Consider the following 27,275-nt stretch of genomic DNA (forward strand, 5'->3'; position numbering starts at 1 on the left):
AATGTATTGCTTTCCAAATGTGTTCAGGTTGCACTATTGTGCACCTCTCATGTAGTAGAGTTTGTTCAGCCTGCCCCCTTCTCTTACCCACCTATCTCAGTTTCAAACCACAGCACGAATGACAAAAACAGGGCATCACTGTGCAGCAACAGGAGAGAGAAACCCGACGCCTAAGCCTGCAATACATGAATCACACTGATCAGACTTACTCTATTCTCCCACTCTCAGAGATCTTCGAACTGCACATATCTAAGTCTGTCAGGCATGCCCAATGCACTTTTTTTCAACATTCATATGGATAGGACACTGATTGGTTGAATTGGCACTTAAAGTGGGTGTGCAAAAAAAGAAGAAAAAAATAAGAAAGTAAATAAAAATAATTAAACACGCACAGAGTCACAGACAGTCACACAAAGTCAAAAGGCATACAGTCACACACACAGTCACATACAGTCAAAAGCAGACAGTCACACACACACACACATACACACAGTCACTACAGTCAAAAGCAGACAGTCGCACACACACACACACACACACACACTCTGCCCTTCTTGTGTGTCACACACAGTCAGAGGCAACCTCACACAATCACAGGCAGCCTCCACAAAGTTATATGCACACCATCACAGACAGTCCCACACAGTCTCAAGCAGTTAATCACATACATATAGTCACAGAAACTCATACACAGTCATAGGCAGACAGTTACAGACACATACAGTCACACACAGTCACAGGCAGATACAAACACAATCTTTCTTTCTCACTTACAGACAGTATGGGCTGGAGGAGGTAGCAGGGGCATTGAAGTCCATGGTATGTAGTAGTTGGGGAAACAGTGTACAGCTGTATTTTTATCTCCGGCCCTGCCACCAATTTAGCTCCATACCCTTACTTGCGGCTAGGTTTTGAAACTTGTTACTGCATTGCTGATCCAAGCTGCGTCGGCTGCCTTGGAGCCCTTGGCACCGCACACCCTGCACACCCTTAAGGCCAGCCCTGGTCCTCTCATCCCCCTTCCAATAATCCATCCACTCTACCAGCAACATGCCAAACCTGAGTACCCGGGAGACAAAACCTGTCTAGTTGATGCCATCAGAGAGACAGATTACCCTGTCTACTCACTTAATCATAGAGTCCCCTGTGCATACACATACACTGAGACAAACACACGCTGTTGTTTTTGTTGCTGCTGTTATTTTCTAAGGCAATAGGCATACTGAAGGTGACAGCTCATGGAGGGCTCTGCAGATGCAAGCTCATGAGGGGCATAAAAGAGGTGAACGCGCTATTCATATTTCTACAAGAACACATTTTAAATGTAATTTAAATCTGAGTAGCAGATCATCTTAAAGTTAAGTTGGAACATTTTGGTACAAGAAAAACAAACATGAAACGCCTCTTAACTGATATCAAGAAAAATGTATTCCTACTTAACGTAATTTTCTTTTCCTGGTCATAGGCCATGGCAGCACAACAATGGGTAGCTCCTCCCTTTACCTGATTAGACAGGAACCTAATTAAACAGATGGTATGAGTAACCCCTCCTACCCCTCCCACCCTCAGTCTTGTCTCCAGCAATATCCCAGGGCAAGATCTTTGTACTGCCATGGCAAATGACCAGGAAAGAAAACTATGGTAAGTAGGAATACATTTTCCTTTTTCCTGGCCATATCCATGGCAGCACAACAATGGGTAATACCCAAGCGATAACCAAGGGAGGGAAGAAATACACAAGACTTCCAAATTATGAATGGAAAGTGACCACACACACACCTCATAAGGACATTGGAAATTAAAAACTGATTACCCACTATTGCCACATTACCAAATTGACCTATTTGAATGTACCAAAGGATCCTTTAGGGCGACTTCCCTTGTATGATCTGGATGATTTTCTTTCATCGTAGGGTATTCCAATCATTAATAGGCACTCTTTTGTTTGGAACCACAGAAAAAAATAGAATGGCTTACCTATGCCCCTTAGAGTGTGACCTTTTTTCAGGGAGCAGAAGGATCTGAATCCATAACTGCATAAGATTCCAATTTTATCCTTAGCAAAGGAAATCTCTGCTGAAAAAGGATTTCAACATTATTTGCTTGAAATTAAAATTGGCAGGAATCTCTTACTGTTCAGGTAAAATTGATGAAGGGTAGAAGGGGTTATATTCATATATATGCTCTGAATGTGCATGCACAGCCTGTTACTCCTTGGCCACTGCAGAAAATAGGGTGATGGTATAATCTTGCTAACCCTAGGGTCACAGCAAGTAAATCCATGGAAAGTACCAGACAGCAGGATTGTACTTTAACCATTTCAGCGATTCTACTCAGTCTCACATTAACCCTTTTAGCGATGGAATGTTAGTCAATGCCATATTAATCCTTGCAATCCATATTCTCTGTATGTGCATGCCCAGCTTACTACCCCATCAGGTCAATGTAGGGCATAGGGTGAAAGCATGATCTTGCTACCCCTAGGGTCACAGCAAGTTAGAACCCCCAGTCACTAAAGGGGTTTCTCCAGGGGGTCACCGTTGCGGTGGGCCGTGGACTGGAGACTTCTCAAGAGATAGAGGCTGAACTCCCAAGGGGCCAGAAGAAAAGATTATCCTCAGGTAAGCTAAAAAAAAAGTCTGTAGTCCTGAAAAGACTGTTTGTCCTAGGGATAGGACAGGAACAAAAAGACTGAGGGTGGGAAGGGTAAGAGGGGTTACTTATACCTTGTGTTTTAATTAGGTTCTTGTCTTATTAGGGATATGGAGGAGCTACCCATTGTTGTGCTGCCATGGATATGGCCAGAAAAAAATGTGTGTGTGTGTGTGTGTGTGTGATATTTTTAAGTCAAATACCGTATATACTCGAGTATAAGCCGACCCGAATATAAGCCGAGGCCCCTAATTTTACCCCAAAAAACTTATTGACTCGAGTATAAGACTAGGGTGGGAAATGCAGCAGTTACTGGTAAATTTCTAAATAAAATTTGATCCTAAAAAAATTATATTAATTGAATATTTATTTACAGTGTGTGTATATAATGAATGCAGTGTGTGTATGAGAATGCAGTGTGTGTGTATGAGTGCAGTGTGTGTGTATGAGTGCAGTGTGTGTGTATGAGAATGCAGTGTGTGTGTATGAGTGCAGTGTGTGTGTATGAGTGCAGTGTGTGTGTATGAGAATGCAGTGTGTGTGTATGAGTGCAGTGTGTGTATGAGTGCAGTGTGTGTGTGTATGAATGCAGTGTGTGTGTGATGCAGAGTGTGATGCAGAGCCTTGGTGGGGGGTTATTTTTTAATTATTATTTTAATATTGTTTTTTGTTTCATTAATATTTTTTTATTATTATTTTTTATTTTATTATTTTTTTTTATTATTAATAATATATATAATTTTTTTTCATCCCCCCTCCCTGCTTCCTAGCTGGCCAGGGAGGGGGGCTCTCACTCCCTGGTGGTCCAGTGGCATTGGTAGTTCAGTGGGGGGGAAGAGAGCTGACAGGGGCTGCAGGAGAGGTAAGCGCTCGCTGCCAGCCCCCTGTCTGTATTATGGCAATGTAGTATAAGACGAGTTGGGGTTTTTCAGCACAAAAAATGTGCTGAAAAACTCGTCTTATACTCGAGTATATACGGTATGCTTTAATACATATAACTATCTGAATAGTTTTGAGATTTAAATCTCTCCAATTTTTTTAAAGATTATTTTACATTGTAGATGCAACGACTTTGAGAATGGATGATAACAAAAATGTAAACTGGACGTCTGCTTTTCCAACGTCAGAGTCAGGTGACATGAACATAACTGAAAGGATACAAGAGGATTGGAATTCCGGTAATGAACTTTACAAATACATAGCTCATTTTTCTGTATGGCCCCTATTTTTAACAGTGTATGAATTATAAGGAAGGCATGTTGTTAGACCTCAAAATGACCTATCAGATCCTATATATATATATATATATAATACTGTTTGCATAATTTCCACTAAATTCGGTCTCTGCCAAACAGGGCAAATTGTCTCTTTTGACTGCTACATGGAGCCTCTCCTTTCAACATTCCATTTGTATTGAGCCACCAACCTTAATATTCCAATTGCCTTTTTCACTACGCACTTACTGTATTTTAAATTTATTGTTACCAAATGCATCCAAATGTAATTAATTGTACAATCTCTTTACTCTCATAATATTTGTCTCCTTTTGTTACCCTTAACGTGTTTTTCCCTTCATTATCCCTACTGTCTTCCTCCCATCATTACATCTCTGTCTTTATCCATTCATTATCAATGTTGCCTTTTTCACTTCATTGCCCCTATTTCCTGTCCATTCATCAATCCTGTCCCATTTCTACCTTCATTAACCATTCCACTAGTATGATCACCATTATGTACTACCTTTCTACATTTATTGCTGCTTACTCCCATTGTACTTTTATCTTCTTAATTTCTGCATCACTTAAGGAAGAGTTAAGTTTCTCCCTAGGGACAGCTGTTTCATTGTTAATACAAATCATCAGCATGAGGTTGGTTACTGGTTTGCTATTGAGGCTTGGTGGTGCTTGGTAAGAAAAAAACAAAAAGGTTATGGTGGGGAAAAATTTTGATTGAAAACCCCTTCCATCTGAAGTCTGTGGTTAGTCTATACTATTGGTAAACAAATATCTGCACACCAGTCAAGCCATACGACTTGCTTTTCCCACAGAAATCACACATTTGTATTGATGTTACTACCGCAAAGGATTCTGGGTGTGCACATTTAAAATTATGCAAAAATTTAACTTTCTGGAATTAATTTGCATATGCCCGCCCAGAATCCTTTGTGGTAGTAACATCATTGCAAATGTGTGATTTCTGTTGGAAAAGCAAGTCTTATGGCTTGACTGGTGTGCAGATATTTGTTTACCAATAGTATAGACTAACCACAGACTTCAGATGGAAGGGGTTTTCAATCACAATTTTTCCCCACCATAACCTTTTTGTTTTTTTCTTCCCAAGCACCACCAAGCCTCAATAGCAAACCAGTAACCAACCTCATGCTGATGATTTGTATTAACAATGAAACAGCTGTCCATGAGTGGTTTACTGGCTTTGCATCTTTTCCTAAGTTGTGTTTCAAAGCTGTTGTATACAGCAAACACCGATTCAAAGGAATGCATGTTTAAAATGGAATGAGGCAAAAATCTAATTCTTTGTTAAACTAATTTGCATATATCCACCCAGAATCCTTTGTGGTAGTAACATTACTGTAAATTTCTGATTTCTGTGGGAAAAGCAAGTTTTATGACTTGACTGGTGTGCAGATTTTTTTTTTAACATTGTATTGACTATCCACAGACTATTTTATAGCATATTTTTTTAAATATATATATATGGATTGAGGCATTTTTGTTTTATTATTTGTATTTTTTTTTCATTTGGTTTCTCATAGATCTCTTCTCAGGAAACAATGTACAGGAGAAGATGGTGAGATTTCTATATTTTAACTACTTTCACTAGCTATTTTTTTTTATTCAGAGCATTTGTCATGAAAACATTAGAATCATCACACCCACAGATTTATACACACAGGATATTCAGGAAAAAAAAAACAGTTTAGAAGTCGAATAGAATTGACATTTTTTTGATTGGTTGTTTTGGACTAAAATTTACAATTCAATTTAAATTCACTTTCAATCTCTGACAATTCACTGTTTGGTGAATAACCCTGTTATAATTTGCAACACCATAATGTGAGACAAAAAAAGCAATGTAAGAGCAGGGCAGGCAATGTAGTAAGCAAGGGTACGGCAACATCTAAAACTATAGGTTAGGGAAAGAAGAAATAAGGAAAATTCATTGAACAAATCAGGAACCAGAAAAAAATGCAACTGTTAAACTGTCTTATCATCAATGAATTTAACTGAATGAAAATATGTAATATGAAAAGTGTTTCTCCACAATATTGCACGGCAATTGTACAACTGACAGAATATTGATACATTTTAGAGATTTCCATAAAGAACACGTTAGTGTCTGGATACTCATCTCTAATTTGCTCTCAAGAAGAAATAATTTTTTAAAACATATTTTAAAGAAAACAAATATTTCTTTAATTGCATGCTTGGTCAACTCATTGAAGCACATACTTGAGTGCTCTTTCTAGGATACAACATACTTGGAAGGTTTTGATGCAAGACGGGGATGGGCGGGCCACAAAGAGGCTTTAACAAAGGACAAGTTGATCTTCTGCTGCCTCTCATTCCTCCCTATAAATGTGTGGCTTTCCTTTACGCAGCAGAAGCTCTTTAGTGATATTTTTCTGAAACCCGGGTTGGTGAGCAGGAGTCTGAATTCTGGACCATCCCACCTAATCAAGGACTTTTGAGGAATATGATATAATTTAGGAGTCTGTTTTGAACAAATTACAAAATTTGTGACCAAGAATAAACATGGATTTATGGACAGAAACATCAAAAATAAATATCTTTCTTCGATAGTTATATTAGATCTGGTTTATTTATATTTTGAAACTTCTGATACAGTGCAATGGTGGTTACCGCTCTACATTATGGCTTTGTCAAATAGCATGCAGAAGTGTATGTAAATCCCAGCCAATTTCTACACTATTTTTGTTTGTTTTTGAACCAGTTTATTATAGCATTGTTGGTAAAAGCCAATTTAAAAATATATATTTTTTGTTAAGCCTCTTTTTAAAGGCACTACAAGTTCTAATGAGATGTTAGAAAATGCCTCCTTGTTTTGTTGTACATCTAATTTATCATGAGTGATAGCACAATGGTTGTTTAATTTCCAGTTTTACACATCCCATGAGTTTAGAATGACATAAAAAATGCTACTGGGTTTGCTTTACAAATACATTGCAGACTGTATTTTAGAAAGTTTTCCGTAAAGCTGTTGAGGGATAAAAGCGAGGGGGAGGTGTCTTTATAAATGTATGTTTAAAGCATTTAAAAAAAAAAAAATACATTTAAAAAAAACAAAAAAAACAGTGAACCTTTGGTCAAGCAATGCAAGCAAGGGCAAACGGTCCCATGCTGGAAAATGATAGCTTATTAATTTAATCATTTAAAACAAACCATATACTGTTGTTCCAGTAAAAAATATAGAGAGGTGACTGAAGGTTACAAGTATGATGCCTCTAATCAGATGCATGTGCTGCACAAGGAAAGATTAAATAACAGACACAGTTCATAGTAATTACTACTTTTTAAATATTCCTGCATGCATTTTTCTTGACAGGGTCACTTTATTTACTGTTAATTGACTATTGCTAAGCTATTGATTTGTCTTGCTTCTCTATTAGAAAACGGAAAATTCGCTTCACATTGTACTTATCGCAATCAGTCTATCTGTGATTATTGTAGCGGCTGTTATTCTACTGTTACTGAAATTAAAAGGTAAGTGACAGCAGACAGCAACCTAGCTTTGTTTAATTTATATGACTTCACAGTATTGAAAGGTGTACTTTACTTTATGCGAGTTTCCATGCACATCCGGAGGTCTCTAGATGTTATTGGTTCTACTTTTACATACTATTACTATTAATACTACTATTGGAATAATATATTGAAATGATATACTATTGGAAGACTGAATGGATGAATTGAAGGGTTTTCAAAGCACCATGATCACTTCAGTGTTTTAAAGTGGTCATAGTACAAGGAACCTGTATTTGTAATGTTTCAAAACTTGTCATTGCAGCTAGTGAGTTAGTGAAGGTGAATTCTCATCATTCTATTTAAAAGGGGATGACCGCAAGGATTACAACAACAGAAACACAATGTTTTACTAAAACATTGTTTTCTGGTTGGTTTAACCCTTTAACTTAAGCAGCAATTGCCACTGTGATTCTGACATACAACTCTGGGTAATCTTAGTTGCTATGTTATTGAAGTATGATCAACATATGTTTGTATCAGTTCATGGCGGCAATGCGATCCTATCTAGTTGATTTACTAGAGCCCAATGCTCTATACTTCACTACAATAGACAATTAATTCCCATTTAAGAATAATAACTACTAGATGCCTAAGGGGGCAATGTTGTACTTAAAGGACAACTATAGGCACCCAGACCACTTCAGCTTAATTAAGTGGTCTGGGTGCCAGGTCCATCTAGGTTTAACCCTGCCTGCTGTAAACATAGAAGTTTCAGTGACACTGCTATGTTTACCTATGGGTTAATCCAGCCTCTAGTGGCTGTCTCATTGACAGCCGCTAGAGGCGCTTCCGTGCTTTTTACTGTGATTTTCACAGTGAGAAGACGCCAGCGTCCATAGGAAAGCATTGATAATGCTTTCCTATGGACTGTGCTTTCCTATGGACTGACTGAATGCGCGCGCAGCTCTTGCCGCGCATGTGCATTTAGCCGGTGACGACGGAAGGTGGAGGAGAGTCCCCAGCGCCGAGGGAGCCCGGTGCTGAAGAAAGGTAAGAATTTAACCCCTTCCTCCCCCTTGGGGGGGCACGCGGGTGGGGGGGGACCTATTAATACTATAGTGCCAGGAAAACGAGTTTGTTTTCCTGTCAGTATGGTGGTCCTTTAATTTGCTACTATGGAATGCAGTAATAATCTAATTCTTTGAATTACATACTTAAAGTGTCAAGTTTAAAATGGGACACGTGTAAATGTGCTTATATTTTACAAGCTGGTTAGCTCAACCCACATCCCTGTCTAGTATATACTGTAAGCCATTAATGATTTCTGTATTACTTATTTAAAATGCTAAACAATGTTTTTTTTTTTTTTATCCTCAATTCATACTTAGTGCAAAAAGCTAGGAGAATGCAAGTATATCTTAGCTATACAGAATACATTAACAACATTTAATATTTCTTATTATCAGGGAAACAAAGAGGAATGTATCCTTTCCAAACAGATCCCAGGTATGTCATATATCATCCTTGTGTATGCTTAAAACAACAGAGGCTACTTTTAACCTAACCAAATGTATCTTATTTGTGTTGTTCATGAATGGGAGTGCCTAACTGGTTAGTATGTGTGCTTATGTTTGCTCCTACATTAAGTCCGACTCCACAGAATTGAGGAAAACGTGATATTAGACATATGGAGAAAAAAATCTTGCTGTGTAGAATCTTTAATGCTTTCAACACCAAAGTCGAGTATGAACGTTTTTATTTTCATGTATTATGCAATATAAAATGTAGTCTTTAAAGCCTCATCACTGGCAGATAAAGTTTATACTCCAGTTATGATAAGCCTGTAGAGCAAGCATGTCAAACTCAAAGGCTAGCATGGGCCAAATAAACAAGGTTTATGTGGGCCTCAAAAAAAAAAAACTGACTTAAAGGGATACTGCAGGCACCCAGACCACTGCAGCCCATTGAAGTGGTCTGGGTGCAAACTCCCATCACCCTTCACCCTGAAACTGCAATAATTACCTTGCAGGGTTAAGTCCTCCTCTAGTGGCTGTCTACCAGACAGCCACTAGAGGGACTTCCGGATTCATAGACGACCTTTGGTCGTCTAAACGACGCTGGATATCCTCACGCTCTGCATGAGGACCTCCAGCCTTGCTGGAATCCCCATAGGAAAGCATTGAATATAGGGAGGTCTAATGCGCGGGTGGACGTCAGCAGGAGAGGAGGGTGGGCGGAGCCTGACCCAGCACAGAGGGACATCAGCGCTGGATTCAGGTAAGTGTCTGTAGGGGTTTTAACCACTTCAGCGACGTGGGATGGTGGGCGGGAAGAAGGGAGGCACTCCAGGATTCTCTAGTGCCAGGAAAATGGGTTTGCTTTCCTGGCAATGGAAAATTTGTTTAAATTTTCATAGAAAAATAGGTTTATTTTGAAAAGTACAGTACAAAAAAATCCCAGCACCCCCCTCTACTAAACCCCTGCCCCTGTTTAAAAAAAAACCAACAATATTAGCCAACAAGCAGACTCCACTCACATTGCTGCTGCCAGTATACAACTCTAGAGTACGGCCTATGGTATACCCCTAACAGCGCCGCCTGCATGCTGTGCCAAAGCGGATCCTCCTGCTACTCCTTGAAACCCTGTGAAGGGGGAGCACAGTTACATCACATCAGAATGTGACATGGTGTTGTGTACCTCCATGCACCTCCAGGTCCTTCACTGTCCAGCCAGGGTCATCCCAACCCAATCTGGTGGATTTCATATCAACTTCTACCCAGAAAATATTAGCTTTTAGTTATGTAGTTTTATACTTAGTATAATTGGCTTATATTTACCAATAGATGTTCTGGATGTTAAGAGAGATACACACATACTAACAGACACAAATACTGAAACAAACATGCACACATATAGACACATACACAGATACAGATACACACACACATACTGAAATACAGGCACACACACTGAGGTACATAAAAACTCACATACTGACACACACATACATACAGACATACATACATACTGACAAACAGACATACATACAAACTGACATACAGACATACATACATACACATACATACATACTGACATACATACATACACATACATACACATACATACTGATATACATACATACAGACATACACACTCACACACAGATAGATATATACATACACAGATACATACTGACATACACACACACACACACACACACACACACACAGACATGCATGCATACTGACATACATACTGATAGATAGATATATACATGCATACACACATACATACAGACACACACACACACATACATACAGACATATATACATACTGACATACATACACAGATATATACAGACATACTGACATACACACACACACAGACATACATGCATACTGACATACATACATATACACATACATACTGACACACACACACACACACACACTTATATATATATATATATATATATACATACTGACATACACACACAAACATACATGCATACTGACACACACACATACATACATACTGACAAACACACACACACACACATACATACAGACATATATACATACTGACATACACACACACATACAGATAGACACATACAGACATACTGACATACACACACAGACATACATACTGACATATATACATACACACATACATACTAACACACACACAGACATATACATACTGACATACACACACAGACATACATACAGACATATATACATACTGACATACACACAGACATACATACAGACATATATACATACTGACATACACACAGACATACATACTGACACAGACATACATTCTGACATACATGCATACTGACATACACACACACACAGACATACATACATACTTGCAGACACATACATATACACACACACACACCTCATTTATCAGCCACCCTCCTCTTACCTTTAAGTTGCAGGAGGGTGGCTGGGGATGGTGGGAGCGGATGCCTCTGGTGTCCTCTCCTGTCCTCTGCTCTCCCTCTCACCCGCGCAGAGTAGGCTGGGAGGAAGTGACCGGCCGCATTTTTTTAAAAAGCAGTGCTGACCGGGCCCCTGAAGATATAGGACTCACCGGGTGGCCCTAAATGCTTGGGCCACCTGATGGGCCCCGGTGCCAACCGTCATGGTTTTCACCCCCTGATGGCGGCCCTGCAGGCAACTGTGATGTGGGGAGAGCAGAAAGATATTCATTGTGGGCCATGAGTTTGACATGCTTGCTGTTGATGAACAACAATATCTGCAAGAAGCCAGGGCCGCTGGGCCCGTGCCAACCGTCATGGTTGTCACCCCCTGATGGCGGCCCTGTAGGCACCTGTGATGTGGGGAGAGCAGAAAGATATTCATTGTGGGCCACAAATTTGACATGCTTGCTGTTGATGAACAACAATATCTGCCAGAAGCCTGTAAAGATGCCTGTAAAGATGCTGAAAATTTAACAATACCCCTTTCTTTAAAACCGTACCGGAAGTTTCACTGGGTGATATCATTCTTGCAGTCAGGGAGGGGGAGGAGTTAAATGCCTGCCATTTCACAGGCAGCATTATCATTCAGAAAATTGATAAACATTTCTATAGTAGTTTTAGTTTTAAATATCTTTATTTTAGAAATATATGATTTACAGGGACACTATAAACACCCAGACCGCTTAAAGTCATCAAAATGGTCTGGGTACATTGTCCCTGGCCCCTTATTCCTGCAGTGTAAAACATTGCAGTTTTAGAAAAATAGCAATGTTTACATTGCTGTACTAAGACGGCCATTAGTGGTGTTTACAGCTAAGTGACTAAAGGGTTATTTCACCCTTTACAATGCACAGGGGCTGATAGGAATACAGTGTTCCTTTAACTGTATTTACAGTAAACGGGCCTAATGCAGACATTCTTTTTATATTCTATTGCAATGTTTAGTAAACTGCACTACTAGTAATGCCTTCAGGGTCCTTAGAAATACCTATAGGCAAGTTTTTGATCATTTTTATTTATATTTCATTGTCACACCTACTGTATGAGAATAATTGCATTTTTGCTTTTATACTAACGTTTCAGACTGTGTGAAATATTACAAGATAAATGACACTGTATACTGTCTAAAACTTTTCATTTCACAATTTTTTATTTTATTTAAAAGATGTAATAAAAAAATTTAGTTTTTAAGTTTGTCTGATAAGTAATCTATACCCAACATTCCTGTGTTCTGGTATGTTTAAATGCTTGCTATGCATTGTACTTGGCTGACAAACTTAAATATTAAAAAGATGCTTGTCGGTGAAGGGGTTTTAGTAAACACAAATTATGCAAAACTATCTCCCCTCCCTTTGAATCTTTGCGCACACTGGTGAATATGCAGAAATGTAGTAGGTAGCTGGAATCCAAAAACTAAAATTAATTAAAAATCACTCATATAAATAGAAACTTACCTTTTTCCTCTGCGCACAATTTACCTGATTCTCACTAACACACAACACTCTGCATCCACACAGTATATGTGACATGGGTTGGCATTTTGGATCAGGAGATGTCACATTAGATGATCATGGGATTGACTATTGAATGGCATGGCATGTGGGATCATGGAATGGAATATGGAATCAAATGACAAGTGTAATAATATGATGAAGTATGGCTAGTGAATTTATCTGGCCCCATTCATCATCTCTATGTGAAGAATTAAAGGGAAGGGTCCAAACTGGTAACTCTTCTCTGCCAATAATCATGCATCTGGTATACTTATCTTACAATTATTAAGCACAAAAGAAGGTGTATAAATGGCGCTCAAAAACAGAAAATAATATACAATAACTAGAAAAGCTACAATGTCTGGGGAAATTGTGTAAAAGTGTTCTTGCCTCCACCAGTAGTGGACATTGTGAGTTGCAATTCGGTATGTTTCTGTCTATGTAGTGTAAAAACTGTGGGAGGAGTTAGGGTGGTAAATTTGGCTATAATAATAATAATAATAATAATAATAATAATATATATGTGAGATAACATTAAGTGGTCTTGCTATGCAAGAACACTTAAAGGAAAACTCCAGTGCCAGGAAAACAATCTATTTTCCTGGCACTGCAGGTTCCCTCTCCCTCCCACCCCCCAGTCCCCAGTCCCCAGTTGCTGAAGGGGTGAAAACCCCTTCAGTAACTTACCTGAGGCAGTGACGATGTCCCTCGTCGTTGCTTCCTCCTCCGCGCCGCTCCTCCTTCTGACTCCGTCGGCTGGTGGGCGAGACTGATCCCGCCCACCGGCCGAGGAGACCTAATGTGCATGTGCGGCAATGCCGCGCATGCGCATTAGCGCTCCCCATAGGAAAGCATTGAAAAATAATTTCACTGCTTTTCATATGGGTAATTGAGCGACGCTGGAGGTCCTCACATCTTTGCTATGAGTCAGGAAGTTCCCTCTACTGGCTGTCTGGTAGACAGCCACAAGAGGTGGAGTTAACCCTGCAAGGTAATTATTACAGTTTATAAAACACTGCAATAATTACACTTGCAGGGTTAAGAGTAGTGGGAGTTGGCACCCAGACGACTCCAATGGGCAGAAGTGGTCTGGGTGCCTGGAGTGTCCCTTTAAATATATCCCAGTGCGTCTCAAACCACACAAGTGTTTCATCACCTTAACACTTACATACATGGAATTGGATACAAGAGAAGGAGGTTTGTGCACACAATGGATGAATGTCGTGAGAATCTGTAACATATATAAGAAACCTTCAAAGGGCAATATATATATGTAAATAACAATAAATACCGTATATACTCGAGTGCTGAAAAACCCCAACTCGGCTTATACTCGAGTCAATAGTCTGTATTATGGCAATTTTCATTGCCATAATACAGACTGGGGGCTGCAGAGATGTTACTTACCTTTCCTGCAGCTCCTGTCAGCTCTCTCCTGCTCCGCGCCGTCCGTTCAGCACCTTGGTCAGCTCCCAGTGTAAATCTCGCGAGAGCCGCGGCTCTCGCGAGACTTACAGTGTGAGCTGACATAGGGAGCTGACCGGACGGCGCGGAGAAGGAGAGAGCAGACAGGAGCTGCAGGAAAGGTAAGTAACATCTCTGCAGCCCCCACAGCCCCCCCACTGAACTGCCAACCCCACAACCACCAGGGAAGGAGCCCCCCTCCCTGGCCAGCTAGCAAGCAGGGAGGGGGGACGAAACAAAAATAAATTAATAATAAAATAATAATAAAAAAAAAATAACATTACAAATAATAAATAATAATAAAAAAATATGAAAATAATTTAAAAAAATAATAAGTAAATAAAAAAAATAATGAAAAAAAAAATTCAAATAATGTAAAAAAATAATAAAATTGCCCACCCCCCCAAGGCTCTGCAACACACACATACACATACACACACACACACACACACACACTGCACTCATACACACACACACACTGCATTCATACACACGCACACACTGCACTCATACACACACTGCACTCATACACACACTGCACTCATACACACACTGCACTTATATACACACTGCACTCATGCACACACTGCACTCATACACACACACACACTGCATTCATACACACTGCATTCATACACACTGCACTCATACACACTGCACTCATACACACACACACACACACACACACTGCATTCATTCACACATCATTCATACACACACTGCACTCATACACACTGCATTCATACACACTGCACTCATACACACACACACACACACACACTGCATTCATACACATACTGCATTCATACACACACTGCACTCATATACACACACACTGCATTCATATACACACACACTGCATTCATACACACACTGCATTCATACACACACACTGCATTCATACACACACACTGCACTCATACACACACACTGCATTCATACACACACTGCACTCATACACACGCTGCACTCATACACACGCTGCACTCATACACACGCTGCACTCATATACACACACACTGCACTCATACACACACACACACACTGCACTCATACACACACACTGCATTCATACACACGCTGCAATCATACACACACACTGCATTCATACACACACACTGCATTCATTATATACACACACTGGAAATAAATATTCAATTAATATAATTTTTTTAGGATCTAATTTTATTTAGAAATTTACCAGTAGCTGCTGCATTTCCCACCCTAGTCTTATACTCGAGTCAATAAGTTTTCCCAGTTTTTTGGGGTAAAATTAGGGGCCTCGGCTTATATTCGGGTCGGCTTATACTCGAGTATATACGGTAAGCATAACTAGGAGCACTCACAATTTAGAGAGCCATATAAGTCGGCTATCTACTGTAGTAACGTGTAAGTAACTCCAATGAGGTAGCTGCAGCAAAGATGATGGTCCCCCAATGGAAGGAAAATTTTCTCCGTCTGGATGAAGATTCAGGAACCGAAATAGCTTAAAAATAGCTCTTTATTAAGAATATAGAAAACACATAAAAATAGCAACGCGTTTCGACCACTCTATTGGTCTTTCTCGGGTGCAATGAACACAGATACAAATAACAGGTTTAAATACCTTGCATACAAATAAACATATGTGTACAATTACTATAAATCCCGCCCCCAGACGTCCATATTTCTTCTTCCCCTTTCAACATGGAGGGTGTGTGTAACATCTTCACTGAAACAATAGGAATCCGACCTTTTCATGATGGCCTTGTGGTCCGGACGCTCGCGATGATCATGTGACTTTCGTCATTCGAACGGAACGTCACTTCCGGTTTACGTCACTTGAAGAATGAGTGGAGAGACCTTGATATAGTTCTTTCCTACTAGGAGAGCGCGATTGGTACATCCCAATCTGTCCATATTGCTCATAGTCCCCATGTTAGTAGTGGGAAAAAATAGGCAGAGAAGGGCAGGAAAATAAATATAAAAATAACAGGTTAATACAGTGACTTAGAATAAGAATTCATTGCACCTAAGGAAGACCAATGGAGTGGTCGAAACGCGTTGTGCTATTTTTATATGTTTTCTATATTCTTAATAAAGAGCTATTTTGAAGCTATTTCGATTCCTGAATCTTCATCCAGACGAGAAAATTTTCCTTTCCCTGGGGGACCATCATCTTTGCTGCAGCTACCTCATTGGAGTTACTTACACGCTACTACAGTGGAGAGCCGACTTATATGGCTCGTTAAATTGTGAGTGTTCCTAGTTACGCTTATTTCTTGTTATTTACGTATATATATTGCCCTATAAAGGTTTCTTATATATGTTACAGATTCTTACAATATATCCATTGTGTGCGCCAACCTCCTTCTCTTACGATTATTACCCTACTTTTCTGCTCTAATAACCTCCTGTAATACCATTACAGCCAATTGACAATTTAGGTGATCTTTGCCTATTATAATACTGTCTTTTTTTTTTTATTTAACTCCCCTCTCCTTTTTCAACAATTGCTCCAGATTATTGGGACTTGATTCTGAAGGGATGTTTATTATACTAATAGGGAATATATAGAGACACAATATAGCACAAGCTGTTTAGGATCACTTGTGAAGATGCTCCAGGGAGCTAAGTTAGGGTTTACCTATGTATACTAGGAGATAGGAGACTCCATTGCAGCCGTTTATACAGGGACTTATACCATTAGCATCCAAGAAGTTGCTAAAGGATATCAGTATCAGGCATGAATAGAACCCATGTAGGTGCAGGAGCTTATACTTATTTCTGTTTTTTTGCACCCTTGAAGGTGCAGTAATTGAGGGGTTTTGGCGATTGTATTTTAATAGTCCAGACTATAGATAAGTGGACTTTTTGCAGGATAAGGAGCAGCATATATGTATAGAAATAGGAACTTTTAAGCCTCCAGATAATACCTTTGATTAGTGTCTTACTTTCCTAAGCTGTGTTTAAAGTTACTTACCTTCTCCATCCTTCTATCTCTCCAGATCTTCCAACATCATCTCGCTTTGTATACTTGTCTTATTATTATTATCCTACTTTTCTACTCCAATAACCCCCTGTACTACCATTACAGCCAATTGACAATTTAGATGATCTCTCCCTATTATAAATACTATTTTTGTTGTGTTTTTTTTCTGTTTTTTTTTTTTTCTTCCCCAATTAAACTCCCCTCTCCTTTTTCAATAATTGTTCCAGATTATTTGGACATTGTAATTATGAAATGTTTCTGAAGGGATGTTTATTATACCAATAGGGAATATATAGAGACACAATATAGCACCTGTTGGCTTTATTTTTAGGATCACAATATTTAGCATATGAATACAACTGTTAGTTTTATGTTTATTTTTGGCAATTGATAAATAAACCCTGTTATATCATTGAATAGACGGTTAAATGGTTATCGTTTGCTATATTGCACCAATCTTCTCACACATTGTTTACTGTTGAAGACATTTCATTGAATCAGTTACTTAGTTTTATGAAATACCAAACCAGGGATTCTCACATTAGGTTTCCCTGATTTATAATTTTAATTATTATGTATGCTGTTTATTAGAAACATTGAACTAAATCATAAAAATGCCTGAAACTGCATACACTGAAGCAATACAAAAGATGATGATCTACCTTAAGTGTCCATGCAGGACTCTGCATGCCTGAGCAGTTTCACATTGTCTGTGCATATGCAGGGCTTTATGTTTATCAACAAGTGTCAGAACACGGAAGGCTTACATGGTCCTTTAATAAACCCCACCCCAATGGGGTGTAAAATGTTACACTGCCCTATCTTTAGACTAATTATATCATAGTGTGATTTGATGCCTACACGTCATTATAATTGTTTTTATTGGATATTAATACGGTAAATTTGATTAATTCTCCCTATTTTGATATTTGACTTCTTTTTCCAGTTTAGAACTGGTTGCAAACGCAGAAGACCCAATAACCGAGAAGGAGTTGACTGCATGTCGAGCCAACAACACAGATGCAAGCTATCTAATGGATGAAGCTGAAACAGACAAGTTTTCCTCGAAAAAGCCTGAGACAGACAGATTAGGTTCCAAGGAATCAGTGACAGACAGATTAGGCTCTGAGGAATGAGAAAGATAAACAAGAATGTCTGTAATTCAAAGTTGCAGAAAACTGTTATTTCTACTGATATAAACATAAATAAAGACCACAAATTGTGCCAAAATTCTATTATTAAGGGTAAATTTGGGGCAAAAGCATTATTATTAATATCTAACACAGCGATGATGCACCTTTCACCTATTTGCATTATCAATGCAGTTGGCTGTCTGTAACATTCAACCAGTGATGTAGTTGAAAAGACTGTTAAGGCACAATGTTTTTTGTTTGTTTTTTTTGGTTTACAATGCAGTGTGAGCAAATAAAACTCAACATTGGGAGATTAACAAGTAAATCAAGAGTTAGGACTGGGTTTAACCCCTTAAGGACACATGACATGTGTGACACATCATGATTCCCTTTTATTCCAGAAGTTTGGTCCTTAAGGGGTTAAAGAGACACTCCAGGCACCCAGACCACTTCTGCTCATTGTAGTGGTCTGGCTGCCAACTCCCACTACCCTTAACCCTTCATAAACTGCAATAATTACCTTGCAGGGTTAACTCCTACTCTAGTGGCTGTCTACTAGACAGTCACTAGAGGGCACTTCCTGGTCTATAGCACAGGTTCTCGTGTTTTTTGTGCTATAGTGTTGCTGGACGTCCTCACACTATGTGAGGACCTCCAGCGTCGCTAAAATCCCCATAGGAAAGCATTGAAAGCATTTTCAATGCTTTCCTATGGGGAGGTCTAATGCGGCATTGCCGCGCATGCGCATTAGGTCTCATCCTTCCAGTAGCCGCGCATGCGCAATCAGTCTCCCCCGCCAGCTAATGTTGACTGGGGAGGAGTGTGGGCGGACCCTAAACCTCGGCGTTGGTCTCAGGTAAGTCACTGAAGAGGTTTTCACCCCTTCAGCAACATGGGATGGGAGTGGGAGGGAGAGGGGACGTGCAGTGCCAGGAAAACGATTACTGGTGTTTTTTGAATCCTGCACATTACTGACAATAAAATTGTGCAGGAATTTTGGATTGTGATTGCTTTGACAAGTGCTTCAGTGTTACATTTTACAGTCAATCATCAATCCATTGCCTGATTGAATGTATCCACATTACTTTTAGATACCTTCCTATTAGTATCTTTTTGTTTATACTTAATTTCAAAGGACTGATTTATCATCTCAGAAAAAACACATTCACAAATTGTACAGATGCACATGAACATATTATGAGTTAAGAACAAGTGGCATGTAATTATATTACACGTAAGTATATCTCATGTATACATTTTAAACAGGCACATTTCTAGGTACGTTTTACCTTTTTACATTCATTTTTGTCATATTGCAGGATATTCTAAATTAGTAGTAGCGATCACTGGACACTTGGTCCCTATTGGAAGCTATAGCTAGTCCATCCACCTCACGAAGAATGACTAATTCAGTGGCGCACGTGGGCCAAGATGATCGAAATATACTAATGTGGACAACATGGGTAAACTAACAAGCCATGGAATACAAATCTGTATTTCTTACACCATAGTCCCCCCCGCATCCCGGCACTGAAAGGGTTAAAAAAAAAACCTTTAACACTTACCAATTCCAGCACCGATCTCCCATGGTGCTGGGTCGGTTGCTCCGCCTCCTTTGATGTCACCCAAGAAGAGGGCATTCAGTGCTTTTCTATGGGGATTTAATTGACACTGGTTGCCATCATGCAGAGCAAGAGGACATCCAGCATCAGTTAGGCGGCCAAAAGTCACTTAACACCAGGAACTGATTGTCAGCCACTAGATGCAGTCTTAGTCCTGTAATGTAATCATCTATTTCTAAATCCTTACTTTCCAAGGCAGTTTCGGTGAGAATATATTAAAGTGAAGAAATAGACATGAAAAGTAGTGATGTCGCGAACATAAAATTTTCGGTTCGCGAACTTCCGCAAATGTTCGCGAATGGGCGAACCGCCATAGACATCAATGGGCAGGCGAATTTTAAAACCCACAGGGACTCTTTCTGGCCACAATAGTGATGGAAAAGTTGTTTCAAGGGGACTAACACCTGAACTGTGGCATGCCGGAGGGGGATCCATGGCAAAACCCTCATGGAAAATTACATAGTTGATGCAGAGTCTGGTTTTAATCCATAAAGGGCATAAATCACCCAACATTCCTAAATTGTTTGGAATAACGTGCTTTAAAACATCAGGTATGATGTTGTATCGATCAGGTAGTGTAAGGCAGTGCTCCCCAACCTTTTTATCGCCGCGGACCGGTAAACATTTGATAATTTTTCCGTGGCCCGCTTGTTTTGATTTAATAAGACAAAAAAAAAAAAACAGTCACATATATTAAAAAAACACGCAGACACATACATAGTCAGAAAATCACAAACACAGTCACATAAAGACATAGACTCAAAATTGTGTGTATGTGTGTGTGAGCGGTGCAGTGTGTATGTGAGGGTGGCAGTGTGTGTGAGAGTTGCAGTGTGTGTGTGTTTGGGGCGGTGTGTGTATGGGGGGCAGTGTTTGCGGGGCAGTGTGTGTAGTGTGTGTATGGGGCAGTGTTTGGGGGCAGTGTGTGTAGTGTGTGTATGGGGCAGTGTGTGTAGTGTGTGTATGGGGCAGTGTTTGGGGGCAGTGTGTGTATGGGGGCAGTGTGTGTATGGGGGCAGTGTTTGGGGGCAGTGTGTGTAGTGTGTGTATGGGGGAGTGTTTGGGGGCAGTGTGTGTAGTGTGTGTATGGGGCAGTGTGTGTAGTGTGTGTTTGTGGGGCAGTGTGTGTAGTGTGTGTATGGGGGAGTGTTTGGGGGCAGTGTGTGTAGTGTGTGTATGGGGCAGTGTGTGGATGGGGGCAGTGTGTGGATGGGGCAGTGTTTGTGGGGCTGTGTGTGTAGTGTGTGTATGGGGCAGTGTTTGGGGGCAGTGTGTGTAGTGTGTGTATGGGGGCAGTGTGTGTAGTGTGTGTGTATGGGGCAGTGTTTGTGGGGCTGTGTGTGTAGTGTGTGTATGGGGCAGTGTTTGTGGGGCTGTGTGTGTAGTGTGTGTATGGGGCAGTGTGTGTAGGGCTGTGTGTGTAGTGTGTGTATGGGGCAGTGTTTGTGGGGCAGTGTGTGTAGGGCTGTGTGTGTAGTGTGTGTATGGGGCAGTGTTTGTAGGGCTGTGTGTGTAGTGTGTGTATGGGGCAGTGTGTGTAGTGTGTGTATGGGGCAGTGTGTGTATGGGGCAGTGTGTGTAGTGTGTTTGTGGGGCAGTGTGTGTAGGGCTGTGTGTGTAGTGTGTGTATGGGGCAGTGTGTGTATGGGGGCAGTGTGTGTATGGGGAGTAAGGAGGGTAGGGAGGCTTTTTTTTATTTATTTAATTAAAAATAATATATTGATGTCCCCCCTCCCTTCTTACCTTTACTGGGAGGAGGGGGGACATTTCTTAGTCCCTGGTGGTCCGGTGGGGATTCCCTGGTGGTCCGGTGGTGGTGAGATGAACTCTAGCCCAGTTACAGGGCTAGAGTTCACTCTCGCGAGATTTGGAGCGTTGCCGTGGTTACCGCGGCAACGCTCCAAATCTCGCAGGAGGAGGACCCGGAGGAGCTGCAGGTAAGAGCTCCTGGGTCCTCTCTCCCTCCCCTGCCGGCTGCCAGCACCGTGCCTGCGGACCGGGGAGGGAGATCTCTGATCTCCCCTCCGGTCCGCAGGCACATTGCAGGGCTGGCACTTGGGCAATGCCAGCCCTGCATTAGCCGGCAGGCTCGCACACCCCTGGGCGGCCCGGTACCGTTTGATCCACGGACCGCTACCGGTCCGCGGCCCGGGGGTTGGGGAACACTGGTGTAAGGGTTACGCCCGCTTCACAGTGACAGACCAAACTCCCCGTTTAACGCACCGCAAACAACCGCAAACAGTCCATTTGCACAACCGCAAACTCCCCATTTGCACAAGGTTGGATACCAAGCTAGCCATGTCCCGTTCCTTGTCCTCACTGATGTCATTCAAGGTCTCTCTACCTCCACCCAGGAAGCGGGAGATGGAAAAAGATGCTTGGTCGGTCCTTCTACTTAAAATTTGGGGCACTGCGCGTGCAATCTAATGTGCCACCAGATAGGAGTGGTGTGTTAAGTAGTCCCCCTCATCAGGCCTTTTTTAGTCGAATGTATCGCCCACTGTCAGTCCCTTTGGGATCCATCCCTCATTCATCTTAATAAAGGTGAGGTAATCTAGACTTTTTTGACCTAGGCAACTTCTCTTCTCAGTGACAATACCTCCTGCTGCACTGAAGGTCATTTCTGACAGGACACTTGAAGCGGGGAAGGCCAGAAGTTCTATCGCAAATTGGGATAGCTCAGGCCACAGGTCAAGCCTGCACACCCAGTAGTCAAGGGGTTCATCAGAGTGTCGATATCTGCAGTTAAGGCGAGGTAGTCTGCTACCTGCCGGTCGAGTCGTTCTCTGAGGGTGGACCCCGAAGGGCTGTGGCGATGCATAGGACTTAAAAAGCTCTGCATGTCCTCCATCAACAACACGTCTGTAAAGCGTCCTGTCCTTGCCGGCGTGGTCATGGGAGGAGGAGGATTACTTTCACCTCTTCCCCTGTTAGATTCCCATTGTGCTGTGACTTCACCATTATACGCTGTGTAAAGCATACTTTTTAATTGATTTTGGAACTGCTGCATCCTTTCCGACTTGCCGTAATTCGGTAATATTTCAGGCACTTTCTGCCTATACCTACCTCTGCCTGTCATTTTTTTTTCGATTAGTGGTACTATGTGTGCAAACTACTGTGACAACAGATATGAGTGGCACTGGTGTGACACTGTGCCCTGGCAGGCCCTGAAACGCACACTCATGAAGGAAACTGACTGCTATTATATTACAGTCCAAAAAGTTTTTTTTTTTTTTTAAATGCAAGCTATTGTGACACCAGATATGAGTGGTGGCATTGGGCGAGTGGGCACAGTATACGCTGTGAGCCTGACACACACGCTGGCAGACAACTAACTGCTATTCAATCTATTACAGTCAATTTTTATTTTATTTTAAATGTACACTACTGTTACACCAGATATGAGTTGCACTGGTGCGACACTGTGCCCTGGCAGGCCCTGAAACGCACACTCGTGAAGGAAACTGACTGCAATTATATTACAGCCATAAAAGTTTTTGTTTTTTTTAAATGCAAGCTATTGTGACACCAGTGAGTGAGTGGTGGCACTGGGCAAGTGGGCACAGTATACGCTGTGAGCTTGACACGCACGCTGGCAGACAACTAACTGCTATTCAATCTATTACAGTCAAATTTTTTTATTTTTTTTTAAATGTACACTACTGTTACACCAGATGTGAGTTGCACTGGTGTGACACTGTGCCCTGGCAGGCCCCGAAACGCACACTTGTGAAGGAAACTGACTGCTATTATATTACAGTCAAAAAAGTTTTTTTTTTTTTTTAAATGCAAGCTATTGTGACACCAGATATGAGTGGTGGCATTGGGCGAGTGGGCACAGTATACGCTGTGAGCCTGACACACACGCTGGCAGACAACTAACTGCTATTCAATCTATTACAGTCAATTTTTATTTTATTTTAAATGTACACTACTGTTACACCAGATGTGAGTTGCACTGGTGTGACACTGTGACCTGGCAGGCCCGAAACGCACACTCGTGAAGGAAACTGACTGCTATTATATTACAGTCAAAAAAGGTTTTTTTTATTTTTATTTCAAGCTATTGTGACACCAGTGAGTGAGTGGTGGCACTGGGCAAGTGGGCACAGTATATGCTGTGAGCCTGACACACAGGCTGGCAGGCAGGCAGGCAACTGCAATTACATTACACAGGAAAAAAAAAAGCAGACTGATGTTCTAGCCCTAAAAAGGGCTTTTTGGGGTGCTCTCCTTACAGCAGAGATCAGATGAGTCCTTCAGGACTGTATTGGACACTGAATACACTAGCCTAGCTATCAATTTCCCTATCAAATCAGCAGCAGCTACACTGTCCCTACTCTCACTAAGAATGCAGCTTCACAATGAATGTAAAATGGATGCTGTCCAGGAGGTGGGAGGGAGGGTCTGCTGTTGATTGGCTGGAATGTGTCTGCTGACTGTGGGGTACAGGGTCAAAGTTTACTCGATGATGACGAATAGGGGGCGGACCGAACAGCGCATGTGTTCGCCATCCGTGGCGAACGCGAGCAAGCGATGTTCGCCAGGAACTATTCGCCAGCGAACAGTTCGGGACATCACTAATGAAAAGCCATGTAGATAACATAACAGCTATAGTTCTTACCTCAAGTGTTGTTTGACTCTGACCTCTCCTTCACGCCTCATGTTCAGTCTATCTCCAAATCCTGCCTCTTCCATCTCAAAAACATTGCGCGCATCTGACCCTACCTAACGCCAGATGCAACTAAGGTGCTGGTCCATTCCACTGTCCTTTCTCGCCTTGACTACTGTAATCCGCTTCTCAGTGGTCTTACGTGCTCCCAACTTGCGCCGTTACAGTCCATAATGAATGTGGTGGAGAGGCTCATCTTCCTGTCTGCCCACATCTCCCACGCCTCACCCTTATGTCAGTCCCTACATTGGCTTCCTGTAAGATTTAGGGCTCAATTTAAAATGTTGGTTCTTGCTTTCAAATCTCTACATAATGCTGCTCCCACCTATCTATCCTCCCTAATACACAAGTATGTCCCATCTAGGCCCTTACGCTCTGCTGAAGACGTACTTCTATCTTCTGTCCGTACTCCCACCTCTGATGCTTGCCTTCAAGACTTCTTGAGGGCTGCACCATTTCTGTTGAACTCACTTCCCTCCTTCGTTAGATGTTCACCCAGTCTGCACTCCTTCAAAAAATCATTAAAAACCCACTTCTTCATAAAAGCGCATCAATTAAACTTTTGATAGCTCCCAACTCTGTTGCAACTGTCATTCGTCTAATACTATCCTTACCTTTTGTGTCACTTTACCCCACTCACTCTAGCATGTAAGCTCATTGAGCAGGGCCCTCAACCTGTGTGTCCAACTTGTCTGGTTACAACTACATGTTTGTTCGTCCACCCACTGTAAAGCGCTGTGGAATTTGGTGGTGCTATATAAATAACATAATAATAATAATAATAATAATAAAAAAAAATTGTTGCAACATTGGTGTTTAAGAAAATAGTGCAAACTGTGCCAAATCTTGAAGTCCTTTGGTCCTTTTTTTTTTTTTAAATAGAGGTGTGTATGTTGCCATATTATGCTTGTATTTATGGGTGCTGCAGTTGCTTTGTAGTGTTGTATATGCGCGTATGTGGCTATTGTGGGCTGAGAAGCTTCTTGTTGGGTTGTGTACACGTGTGTTGATTGTCAGTGGTGTGTATCTATTTGTGTTGGAGGCTTCCCCGGGGTCCAGTGGAGGCTGGGCTGGTCAGGTGAAGGGCAGGAGCTGCTGTGGGCTGCTCTACTCTAGTGCGGATTCACGTTCACAAGTGCTGGGAGGAAGATTTGAGATCACTTCCTCTAAGTGCGGCAGTGTGTAAATTGAGGATTGTCCCTCGTCACCTTTTTTGCAAAAGCAGATAGCTGAAGTTCCATTGGGACTTCTGATAGGCCAGAGCCTGTTTGGCTCCAGCAGCCTTGAGTGCCGTGCAAAGGCACCTCAAATGAAATGCATGGCACATGTGCCATAGGTTGCTGACTCCTGACTTAGGTAATGAATATTCACAAATAGGCAGAATGGTATGCTAATTTAAATAAAAGTGTGCAAAAAATATGTGGAAATATAATCAAAATATAGAAAGATCAGTTGTACCAAGTATAACTGAAATTAGTATTTTTTATTTAGTTATTTCACAATATAGCTTGCAAAATTATTTAAAATGCCAAATTATTTTAATTATTATAAATAAACAATAAAATCACTACAATCTGGGTGTTGTTATTTTAATTAACAAAAAAGAATGGCTTCACTAAACAAACAATACAAAAATGTTAAGCATAAACACAGACCCTAACCATATTTAGATTTTTAGTTGTCAATTTATACTAAACTTTATGCACTCAATGTTGGGAGTGTTCATGGATACCAAGCAGATATCCAAGTAACATATTTTGAAAGACCCCTAATTTATCTTTTCCTGTGTAGTCAAAAGTCCTTGCAACAGCCCTGGTCATCATGGGCACTCTGACCGGTCTGCGACTACTCAGCCTTCTACTCAGGAAACTGCAATGCACGTGTGTTCTTATACCTTTCTATCATGACTAGCAGTAGGTTTTTCAGCATTTTGAGCTACAGTACCTATTCTGTGTGACTGGACAAGAGGGGCTAGCCTTCACCCCCGCCACCCTCCCCTCCCCCCCACCCCCATGTACATCATTGAGTCTTAGACGCCTATGACCCTAATTCCAGTTCACATCTTGTCCTTCGTTGCACCACTTTTGGTAGGTACTAATCACTGCATACCGGGAACATATATAAATAATAAAATAATAATAATAATAATAATCCTACAAGACTCATTTTGGAAATGCTCTGGCCCAGTAATTTAACTATCACTACTTGGCCCTAAGTCACTTAGATCATTTCGCTTGTCCATTTTTCCCTACTTCCAACACATGAAATTCAAAAACTGACTAATATATCCCAGCATTTGCCATTTTAATGATATAATCAAAGTTATTTACTTCACCTGTCAGTGGTTTTAATGTTGTGGCTGATCAGTGTATATGTAGGAGCCTGTAAAAAGAGGAACTTGTATCGCATGCAGGTACTCAGAAAGCATATGCAATACAGGTACTTGAATTGGCAGGACAAAGCATCAGCTTTTTACAGTGATATATCTGATTTTACACTTGGTATAGTTATAACATTGCGGGGACAAAGGGGCAGAGAAGCTCTTTCCA

General features: G+C 41.0%; 1 protein-coding gene across 2 annotated transcripts in view; it reads left to right on the forward strand.

Annotated features, from left to right (window-relative positions):
* The window catches only part of LOC134600986 (T-cell immunoglobulin and mucin domain-containing protein 4-like), a 97,327-nt gene extending 78,798 nt beyond the window's left edge, over nt 1-18,529 (forward strand). For both annotated transcript variants that reach the window (XM_063445391.1, XM_063445390.1), the window contains 5 exons: nt 3,714-3,830; nt 5,426-5,460; nt 7,301-7,394; nt 8,843-8,882; nt 18,246-18,529. In XM_063445391.1, coding sequence (XP_063301461.1) covers nt 3,714-3,830; nt 5,426-5,460; nt 7,301-7,394; nt 8,843-8,882; nt 18,246-18,435 — 476 coding nt within the window. In that variant the 3' untranslated portion in view covers nt 18,436-18,529. The remainder of the gene's footprint in view (nt 1-3,713; nt 3,831-5,425; nt 5,461-7,300; nt 7,395-8,842; nt 8,883-18,245) is intronic.
* The last annotated feature ends 8,746 nt before the right edge of the window (nt 18,530-27,275 follow it).

This window comes from Pelobates fuscus, chromosome 3 (genome assembly GCF_036172605.1).
Source record: "Pelobates fuscus isolate aPelFus1 chromosome 3, aPelFus1.pri, whole genome shotgun sequence".
In the NCBI taxonomy this organism is placed as follows: Eukaryota; Metazoa; Chordata; class Amphibia; order Anura; family Pelobatidae; genus Pelobates; species Pelobates fuscus.